This window comes from Brachionichthys hirsutus, chromosome 12 (assembly GCF_040956055.1).
Source record: "Brachionichthys hirsutus isolate HB-005 chromosome 12, CSIRO-AGI_Bhir_v1, whole genome shotgun sequence".
Classification (NCBI taxonomy): Eukaryota; Metazoa; Chordata; class Actinopteri; order Lophiiformes; family Brachionichthyidae; genus Brachionichthys; species Brachionichthys hirsutus.
Window position 1 is genome coordinate 10,656,663 of NC_090908.1, and position 10,947 is coordinate 10,667,609.

General features: G+C 45.8%; 1 protein-coding gene across 1 annotated transcript; it reads right to left on the reverse strand.

The window, feature by feature from the left end:
* Positions 1-1,657: 1,657 nt before the first annotated feature.
* LOC137902005 (insulin-like growth factor-binding protein 5) lies at positions 1,658-10,302 on the reverse strand. The gene is made up of 4 exons (XM_068746041.1): positions 9,969-10,302; positions 2,592-2,800; positions 2,328-2,447; positions 1,658-1,792 (listed from the first exon to the last, which is right to left on the reverse strand). Exons 1-4 carry the CDS (start codon positions 10,300-10,302, stop codon positions 1,658-1,660), a joined length of 798 nt encoding a protein of 265 aa, XP_068602142.1.
* Positions 10,303-10,947: the final 645 nt, after the last annotated feature.

A 10,947-nucleotide genomic window follows, 5' to 3' on the forward strand; every position in this document is an offset into this window, starting at 1 on the left:
CATGTCACTTTCACGTCTCTACTTACAACATATTGGTGAAAAGGCACTGTGACTTGCACACCGAGAGAGAGAGAGAGAACTTATCGACCCTGTGATAACCTGCAAACCTTTAGTTTAAACCATGCTCCCCTTAAAGGCTGCTAGAAAAGCTTTGCATGGGAGCAAGTGAGCAGAAGGGTTCCAGAGGGTTAGCTTCTTTGACTGACCTGTCACCAAATGACTCTGGCTCGTTCCCCTGACAGGCTACACAGACCTAATTCATATTCTTTACAGGCTAAGATCTTTTTTTTTTCTTCCCCCAAGCACAATTATATTGTTGTCATACTATAGTACTACAGGAGGAAAAAAAAACATTCAATAACTATATTCAAAAGTAATGTAATACACCATGGTTACACTGTAGTAGCAGTACTGAGGGGAAACCACTTGATAAAGGAACATGGCTCAAAAAGTGGCCAGTCTTTACTTCACTGAAGGCAAAGACAAGCACAAACAAAACTACACTTCACACAAACTGAATCAGTGGAGCTGCTGGCCGATCCGGCGCCGCGGACAAGTCAAACTTGCTTCTGCTGAAAACACTTTCTTTTGCCAGCCAGTGCTCTCCAAGCTCTGTTGTAGCCCTGCATGGCAGCGTCTCTTTAAATAGGCACACTCGGCATAACGGGCTAGCTTCATTGTCGAAGAGCCCACTTTACGTAGGTTCGTCTCTGTGATGGTCTGCTTTATACGTGTGTGTTTCTGGTTGCTACATGTCGCAAGACGCACATCGGTTATAGCGAAGGCCAGCCCCAAGACCACTTCAAGCGCGAGCAATACTTGTGACAAAATAAAACAAAGGAGAAAGAAAAAAAGAAAAAAGGACATTCTTTTTTTTTTGTAAAAGGCTCACTCCGTCATACAACAAATTAAGTGTCACACACATGCACTGTACAACACACACACACACACATATGCACACATTCATGCATGCTTTTTGTGAAGTTACACATATCTAAGCAGGTTCCCCTATTCATAAGTGCTCTGACAGAACCACATACCCATATAGAGTCAACTGTTACAGCATGTCCCAATCAATTGTGTCTTTTTTTTTCTTTTGGAAAACAGACACAAAATATTCATAATAATAATAATAAAGCAGATTACTCTGCCAATCATCGGTTCCACAGTGGCATCGGAATCTACAACCTAAAACCAATCAATGTGGCCGCAATGCTTTTGTATTCATTATTACATTATACTACGTTTTATGTTGAAACCCCCCAATTTCTATAAATATATTGAGAGTATATATTTTCATGGATTTGCAGGTAGTGAACTGGCCAGATTAAGAAGAGGGTCCTAAAAGCAACCGTCAAGGGATCTAGCAAATCTTATGGGGCTTTTGTCCGCATTCAGATTTGAGTGCTTAGTCAACAGAAAAGATAAAAATAAATGTCTTTTTTGTTCAGCCTTTTCATTCATTTGGATTGTTTTTGTCTTTTTTTTTTTTTTTTGAAAAATAAAATAAAACAACTCTAGAAGAAAACGGAGGGCGGAGCATATAAGTGTGATTCAGAGAGGAGGCGCAGGCCGTAGGTCGCGTGGTTGATTAAAGGTTGGGTAGGTCGGGAAGGAAGGGGGGGGGGGGGGGGGGTTGAAGGTGGTCCGCCGGGTTTCACTCGTTGTTGTTGCTGCTTTCCAGGTCTTTACACTGAATGTCTCCTCCGCTGTAATCCGTGCCAGGAAGCTGGACGCCATACTTGTCCACGCACCAGCAGATACCTCGTTTGCGTCCTCGAGATGGTTTACACTGTGAGACAATACAAGACACTTTATTTCCTTTACCTTTGGACATACTTATTATAGTTATTTTTTATTTTTTTCAGTGTGTACAAGGATCATTTCAAAACAGTTGTGTGTACACAGAACATTTTATAGATGGGAAAGAAACAAGAGTTTATTTTATTCCCTTTAACTGTTTGGCCTGAAACATAACTAGGCGCTAACATTGGATGGGACCCACGAACATATCATGAAAACCTAAAGAATTGTTTTGACTGTTACAAATCGAGATCCAGAAATAACTTTTTAAAACTATGGTTACAAAAACGGCACTCAATGGTTTGACAAAAGAAAGGCTACAAAAGCCAAGAGTGTACAGAATAGAGTCTTATTTAGGTTCATAACTCTAAATTTCATTTGAATGTATTAGTATCTGTGCAGTGTCGGGTTGAAAATCTGATTGGTGACATAACTTTGCTATTATCAAATGAGTAATTATGAGTACTCCGCACCATTGCCCTTAAAAATGTCACAGTTCATGGCGTTCTCCGAGGCTAACTCACCTGCTTGCGCTTGAAGAATCCTTTTCTGTCACAGTTGGGAAGGTACAAAGTCAGAGCCATTACACGGGAAGTATCCTTCATTCCCTGAATGATCCCATCCAGTTTTCTCCTGCATGGACCCTTCGGACAGATTCAACAAAGGTTTACAGGTGAGCAACTTCTTCTGGACTATCTTCTACAGGCGCTAGCAGAAGTAGTCAAAAACTACACATACTGCACTTTTCCTTTGAATTACTGTATATCAAAGTGAAGGAGAATACTTACAAATTCAGTCTCATGCTTGTCAATGGGCAAAGGGGAATAGTCCATGGGGGAGCCCATGAAGCGCTGCTTGCCGAGCTTCCTCTTCTGCTCCTTGCGCAGTGCATGGACTTTTTTACTGTTCACAATGTCTTTGGGAAGGAGCGGCACTTTAGCTGGCTGCATCTCCTCTGTGATCTCTGTGGTTATGGCGTCCTCATGGGACTCGTGATCTGCACCAGAGAAAACAGATATATGGTCACATTTTCAAACAAATTCACAGTTTGGTTGGTAAAAGTCTGTTGAGGTAAACACGACAGGAAGACGTGTTTGGCGCTGACGGACGGGCAGAATGCTGTAGAGTTATCAGAACATCAGCGCTTAGACTGAAAAGAAGTTGACAAAACAAAACAACGGGCTGAAAGATGGTAAAACGCGTTGCAAAACATTCTGATCTGTGCATTTCAGGATAAAGTTGGAGTGTGGAATCTTTACCTTTAAAAGAACGATTACCGGTAATTCTCTGTGTAATTGAAAGTAAGCCAGAGGTTTAAATATTGTACTTGCGCTGATATTCATGCACTGGTCATGTTTTTTGTTTAGTTGTTGTTGTTTTTTTATTGGTGAGCAATCATTCACTTGGCAGAACTGAAGTTAGTAGAGAAACCACAGCAGGAAATTGGAGTAAGGAAAAGACGATAAAACTAAAACTGGGACTAAAAGGGAGATGAAGAAGTTGCTGGTGGGGGTGGGGGTGAGCACAAAATGAGAGCACAAAATTAAGGAAAGTAAAATATATCTCTGGGTTATTTATGACCTCATAACTGCCACTGTTGGCTCATACTGTAATGGCTTCTCATGGTTTCATGTGTTTTCCGCATAAATCACCAATGTTCTACAGCTTGTTGCTTCTTCACACATTAAGTACAAGACCAGGTGCTTTTCCTAAGGTTTGTTTTCCGCCAACTGTTGCTTCTATTTGTTTGTACAGGAGGAAGGGAAACTGGGGGTGATCCGTCACTCAACTCCCATCTAAAACCCTTCTTAAAAAAATAATAATATCCAGACAGTTATAGGCGTTCTAAGTAAAACTTGGAAAATTCCTGCCTGTTATCTGGACTGCAAAACTTCAACAGGGACTACGGGGCACAGAACTTTGGCGCTTTATGGCGATGTGTCCTGCAATTAAAACTGATTCACGTGTCATAATATGGAAAAATCCAGTCGCTCCGAAGACCCATAAATATGCTGATACAGGCCTGCGGCATTTCTATGCATCTCTTCCACTCACTTCACCTCCTCAAGAGGACACTGTTGTCTTACGGATCTGAATTCCATCTTATAAGTCCACAGCCCTTTTATCGTTAACCTCGGTGCCATGCCTCCGACCCCCACACCCCTCTATGTTTGGGGGCTCAGCCTCTTAAGCCTGGACCCCCAGCCAGAGGTTCTTTGAGGCCACAGAAAGAAGCGCTGAGCTCCCTCTTTGGCTTAGCCGTGCCATAAGTAGAGAGTTATTGTAGGGACTTGTGCCAGGCTCTAACTGGCTGGAGCGGCGGTGCCAGTGAATGACCCTGGCTATATTTATCTGAGAAGGAAACCCGCCGCGGCGCACAGGGCCAGAGGCAATGAACCGGAGAGGAATGTTGACTGCCGGCTACGTGCCAACTCCTGCTCAAAGACAAATCAACGTCCCATTCTCACATCGAGCCTTGAGAAAATGCATTGGAACATGCGATTTAACCAGTTGCCACCACGCCACTGACTGGCCTATGAGCGCACAGCCACCGTAGCAAAAGTGCACGGAGATGTAACAAGGACACGAGCGCCGAGAAACTGATGTTCAAAGAGCCTGACACAGCATGAGTGTCTGGAGTTTTCTGAAGGAGGGGGAGGGCCGGGCAGGGTGATTACCAGAATCGGGTCTTTGGCTTCTGCGCTGCTCTGCAGTCTCTTTGAAATTAATCTCACAACTTATGACCTGGCAGGATGCGGTTAGCGCCGAGATGCATCCTCATGTCTCAGCGCTCATTCGACGAGGATATCAAGTGCTCCCAATAAACATAACGACAAGCATTCCCGTCTGAACCGTCCATTCTTGCTTTGTGTGTAATCTCATTTAAGTATATAAGTATAGCCAGAGGGCAGAGGCATGGCACATTAATTATTTTCAGCGCTTTTGATGGAAATGTTGGAAACAGGATTTTTTTTTTAAACCCCACTTTGATATCTTTTGTAAAAATGTAGCTATTGTAGAGACAATGGTGTCTGGTTGTCTGTACCCCTCCACTTCTGAAGAGGGCTCTTCGATGCAGCCACAAAAAAAACCCTCGTTTTTTCCATGCTCATGGTACCCAGCTTGTAAAGGAGGCTTAGAAAGGTCTGTGTTTAACTCCTGAACCTCCGCCAAGACGCTGGACGCCAGCCAAGTGAGCCGAGTCATGTGCAGCGCTTCCATTCAGCCGAGCCCAAAGCTGCGGCACTATCTGTCTCTCTCTCTCTCTCTCTCTCTCCACTTGAGCCTAAGATTTCATTAGGATGAGAGGGGAGGCGAAGCCAAGAGGAGGTGCACCTGATACTTCTCTGTTTAAAAATTAACATCTGCACACAATTATGCTTCATGAATATCCCAAGTTTCTTCGGGGCAAAAGTCCAAGCCTGAAAGATAAACTAGCCCTCGTTAGGATTTTGTCTCTGCTGGGAGGAAAAGCACTTGATAGGAAAATAACCAGGACAATGGAATCTCTCGCCTTTCAATGGCCTTCCCTGTTACAAACCTCAGTGGATGGGCCGGGCATCTGAAATTACACCTTTTGAAGGTTGTAGCAAATAAAGACGCCGTTGAATTTCAACTGGCAGCAGGACAAAAAAGCATAGGGGACAAATGAACCCGTGGGCCAGTGTCACATAAAGCACAGGTTGGTAAACCATCCTCGAACTGCCTCCACTACTTAATATTTGAAAGGAAGCCTGTGGTCTGACAACCTGACAGTTTCTTGAGCAAGGTGTGAAAAAAAACAGAGCACTAAGAATGTTTGTGCAGCGGCAGAGACAAAAGACTATCGGCCACAAAGGCTTTTGAGCCAAAATGACCACTGCTACAGATCTTTGCATGGCTTGACAGCCATCCCACAGACGTTAGATGACCGATTTGAGAAATGCTCCATTGTAAACCAATTGGTCGGGAAGAAATAAAATCAACCCTTGTGCATGACTTAATGCGACGACCCCCAAGTGTAAAAAAGACTTGGAATGGAATGTCTGTTCTATCCTGTTCATGGCTTCAATCAGCTGGATGCAGGAAATGGTTCTTCCCACGGTATTGTGCATGGACATTATGTTTATTGCAATCAAAAAGTTTCCTGCTTTTCTTGAATGTGTGCTCTAAATAGCAGCAAGAACAATTCAAGGGTCATAAATAAAAAACAAAACAAAACAAACAAACACAGGGCTTATGAGAGGATGTGACATATTTCCAAGAGGGAAATGCCACTGTAGGTAAGAACACATAGTGCAAAGAAAAAAAAAGTTGAATGGTATAAAAAAAATGTTTTATCCGAATAGGAAGCACAGCTCTCCGACTGTACATTCCAAATTTTGGTCTGAGGTCTCATCCGACATCTGGGTTTGGATTTTCAACAGGCGACATAGACAGACACAACTTCTTCCTGGGTCGCCATCACCACAACACAATTGCTGGGTGTGACAATGTTCTAACTCCCCGGGGGCAGAGGCAGCTATTTTTGGTCGAGCTTGGCTGCGTGTCGCTGCACAAAAGCTGATCACCGAGCAGCATGAAAAAAAGAAATGTCACAGTGGGCGAAGGGCGACCTTCAACATTAATTAGAGGTTGAAACGCATTCTTTGTGGTGTTGGCAGCATAACGGTGTGAATCCTTCCAACCGCAAGAATGAGCAAACCACCTCCTTATGTAACGTGATACATGCAAAGTATTTTTTACTATTGATAGTTGTAGGTTTATAAGAGTAAGAGTTAAAGATTTAAGCAGGTACACTACGCCACAGCAAGGGTGAGGCTCCCTCCAAGGACATGGAACAATGAAAGATCTCATTTTAGGCCTGCATGTCCAGACCAGGGGAAGTTCCCCCACTGGATCACTGTTAAGAACCATTTGTTTCTGTGTCTCTGGTGTGCAAGAAGTTTTAAGAAACATTTTTGTTTTAGCTGCTCCTTGAGTGATATAAATTTACAGCGGCTGGTAAAATCATGAGTCAATGAACCGCAGTGAAAAGTTAGCCTTGGAGACAACAGCCTTAAAAAAGAAATCTGGAACAAAAACACCGACAGATGTCTGTCATATTTTTGTTGTTGTATGTAGAGCAGAGGTTATGTTGCTATGCCAACCGCTGGCCCGGCTTACGTCACTTCAGCATTCCCATTGGAGGTGCAAATCCAAAGAGAGAAAAAGGCCCTTCCTCAAAGACGTTCCCAGAGAGTGGTTGTCCTCTGAGCATCCCCAGAGTGTTCAGTCTGAAATCAGCTTTTCTGAGCAGAACCAAACTCTCAGACAAGTTGCTATACTATTTGACGTCTCATGGGAATGCGTCTTTATTGACACAGCCAGATGATTTTTGGCCCTTTCCTGCAGCATTCTGTGCTGTTGTAGTGCATAGGCCAGATTTAAGTGTAGCTGACATCATTTTAAAGCACAGCATGTCGCCATCCCTGCATATATATATTTTTTTTATTGCACGCTCCCAGCATTGAAAGACTACAGTGAAAGATTTGTTTCGCAGCTGTTGCCACCAGCAGATTTGGTGTCAGTGACCAGTAATCTGTACAAATAAAGTTTTATAAGGAGAAATCGGGCATGTGTGCCAAAGAGGTTATGTGCTTGCCAGAGATGGTTCCAGTGCTGCTAATGAGATAAAGATGGAGGACAAAACATGTTCACTTCAGTGATATCGATGTCTTATTCGCAAAGGGGTCCTAAACAACGCCACGGTTTCTGTGAATCGCACCTCGACAAAATGACCCTGCGGATATTTCTCCCGAGCACCTGCAGCGGATCAGCTTCAGCATGCTACGCTTTCACTGCAGTGTCTCGGATGTTTAAGGAGAGACGGGACAAACCCAAACGTCGGCGGTTCCTTACGCACGAGTCCATCATTAAGCTGTCAGGCATCTGGGATCACACTCGTCCGCCACAGTACATATGTCCAACGTGGCACGTCTTTACGAGGACACATCCGCCGCTGCAGATGGAGTATGGTGGCGGGTGTCTTTAGTCTAAGTCTACGGTCAAATGTAAATCAGCACTTGGGTTTTAATTTCTCCGGACATAGTATTTATATGTGTGTGTGTGTGTGTGCACGTGGATTTGAAGCCACTCCTTAATCATCTTTTGTTTCTTGGCCAAGAGCAATCTGTTCAAACATAAGGCCCTTTCAGAGGCCTGAAGGACGAGGCGCCTGCTCCTATGAAGTCATATCTTCTGGCAAAGCTTTCCAGAGTCTGATTCACTCGCGGGGGCGGGCGAACAAAGTCTGAGTGCCCCCCCCCCCCCAAAGTGCATACCACCTCCTGTGCTTTACAATCCAAACAACTCCTGGGATCACAGCGCAGGAGCAAAGTGTAAATTAACGCACCGCTGGGATGGGAACCCAAGCTAGCAAGGATTCCTCTCCCCCCATTTGTTTGGTCACCGCGGTCAACATTTAGTAGGCGACAGCTCTCATAGCCTCATGAGTGGCGGCGGACACTTGAGCTCCTCCTCCCCGTGTTGGTCCCTGCTCAGCTGGTGCGGCACACAAGACAGCTGCAATCCCACACCACAGGAAACCAGAAGCTCACCTCACCAGCGGTGCCGTCAGCAGACAGGAAGCCCTTCAGGAGGAAAGAGAGAGCGCCAGAGGGCGTTCTGCTGAACCGCTGCCTTGCAACGAGTGCACGGCCGGAGGCAGGAAGAGATGCCCTGATTACCTCTGTGGGCCAACGCAGAACACAGGTCGTGCGTGTGTGTGTGTGTGTGTGTGTGTGTTGGTTTAAAGCCAGAGTAAGATAGAACTACCTGTGGTGTCATCAATCACAACCCAGACACACGCACTGCCCCGCCCAAGGACGCGCACACGCACACACACGCGCATGGACACAACCGATGTCTTGGGTGAAGTTTTTCTTCTTCTTTAGTCTGATGTGTATTTTTCGTTCACGGACAAACCACATTGTCCCATAATGCATAGAGGCATTAAATGCTCCCTGACTGTCAGCAGCCAAACTGAAGCCCAGTGCTCGCCTATTTTACAGAATGAGTCATGGAGCTAAAACCTTTGTGGTTGCCACCTACTTATCTCGCTGTTGACGGGCTGATAAAAAAATGTGAGTGACAGTGAAGCTCTCTGCTACAGAAATGTCTTAAATCGTTTGGGGCTAATTCTCTCTCTCTCTCTCTCTCTCTCTCTCTCTCTCTCTCTCCTCCGGGTTTAGCGGTAATCCGACTCTTAACGGCCGCGATAGGGGAAGCCTGCAAGCATAAATCTAACAAGAACTCCTCTTCTGAGCGCGAGCCGAAGTGCGTGCGATGCAATATCGCGCGCAATGGATGGAGAAGATGGAAATGTCTGGCGCGTAACAGACACTCGATGCTGTAGAGGAAATTAAAGTTTGCAATTTTGCAGAAATGGCTCCACTTTGGGTGTTGACACATATATATATTTTTTGCCTTAATATCTCTTGAGCGCGTCTTTCCTAGAACGCTTGCGCGCAGCGGATCCACCGATAGAAACGAGTGAAACATTGCGCACTTGCATACGACACTTGTCAGCGTGTCTCCCTGCCTGCTCGACCGCACTTTGACAGCTACTGCCCCGCACTAGGGGATCAAGTCAGCCGGGACGCAAACACAGCGCGCGCGTAAAAAGCGCACAACTCAGTTATAGGTTCACGGTGTGTTTTTTTTATTTTTTTTTCGCTATTGAAGGTTCATATTAGCACTAACAGGGGGGGACAGCAGTGTCGTTTCAGGTGGACGCAAGGACAACTTGAGACGCATTTCTGTCCCGCACAAAGACGCGGGACATTATATATAAGCTCCTGCAGTCAGTTCAATCAAGGCATGTGGATAACAGTTAATCAGATGGCACCTCAAGCCATCTGTCAGAGAGCACTGGCACCAAGGAGTCGTGTGGTTTGGTGATTGTGCGCAGGGAACCCACATCCATCCCTGGGCGAGGAGGTACAACATGTATATACATTTATATACATTTAGATTGTTTTACGTTTATTTATTATCAGAAATATGATTTAAATTATCCCCCCATGCTCAGTGAATCCCCACATGGGACAGGATCTCATCAAACACTGACCCCCCCCCCCCCCCCATCCATACGCGTTTCTCCTGCAGCCACATACGCATCCAGTCACAGCCAGCGCGCTTCTTACCTATGGGCGGGTGCGCTGGTTTGTATCCTTTCTCGTTGGTGCACATTCCCCTGCCGTGGAGGAGGGCATGCAGGGGCTTCTCCTCCCCGCTCCGCGGCAGGCAGCGGAGCCCCTGGGTGCACGTCCCAGTGTAGACGCCGCACGCCTGCCCCTCGGACAGGGCGCACGTCAGGCAGCAGCCGCAGCCGGGCTCCTTCACCAGCTGGCAGCCGACCGGGACCGGAGGGCACATGGACAGAGCCTTCTGGTCGCACGGCTCGCACGGCACGTACGAGCCGAAGCACCGGGACAGCCCCAAGATAAATGTCACCAGGAGGCAAAGACTCAGAAACATTGTCGGTGCGCGCTCTTCTGCTTTAGCGTAAAACCTTCAAATGGCGAAGAGGAGGGCGAAACTGGACTTAATGAGCGCAACGCCTCACTCGGATAATCCGATTTTTAAAAGCTAAAGCCAACGGTCTTTATCCTGGAGTGTTGCTATCTATAGTTAAAAAAAAAAAAAAAAGATGTATATTTTTGTTTCATGAGAGGATCTGAGCCGTGCGCCACGAGAAAACAGCTTGACGCGTCTGCAGGAGCGAAGGCAATTCCTTGCTATATGCTTCTCTCCCCTTCAGTTATAAGGACTCCAGTTTCCTCCACCTCAACTTCTCTGAGCAGACTGATCAACTTGAGGGCTTGCCTTGCCTTTTTAAAAACAGCCGAGCCCAAACCCCTTCACTATGAATACGCTAAACAGCAAGGCAAGGGAGGCGCACTTGTTCCACGGCTTGGCAGGCGGCCAAACACTTTTTTTTTTTTTTTCCAGCAGCAGCAGCAGCAGGGATGATCTATTTGGGGCTGAACTGATGCCGATGTGCAAGAGAAAACGCAAAGCCTTATCAAAACATTTCATCAGAGCAACTCCTCAAAAAAAAAAAAAAAACCCCTGCAGACTTTTACTGATTCCAGATCTGCTCACCGGGAGAGCCCAGAGCAG

Coding starts and splice junctions, on each gene's coding strand:
- LOC137902005 (XM_068746041.1), bottom strand. CDS start 10,302: ATGTTTCTGAGTCTTTGCCTCCTGGTGACATTTATCTTGGGGCTGTCC. Junction 2,801..9,968: donor ACCAGCGCACCCGCCCATAG/GTAAGAAGCGCG, acceptor TCTCTGGTGCAG/ATCACGAGTCCCATGAGGAC. Junction 2,448..2,591: donor ACAAGCATGAGACTGAATTT/GTAAGTATTCTC, acceptor ATCTGTCCGAAG/GGTCCATGCAGGAGAAAACT.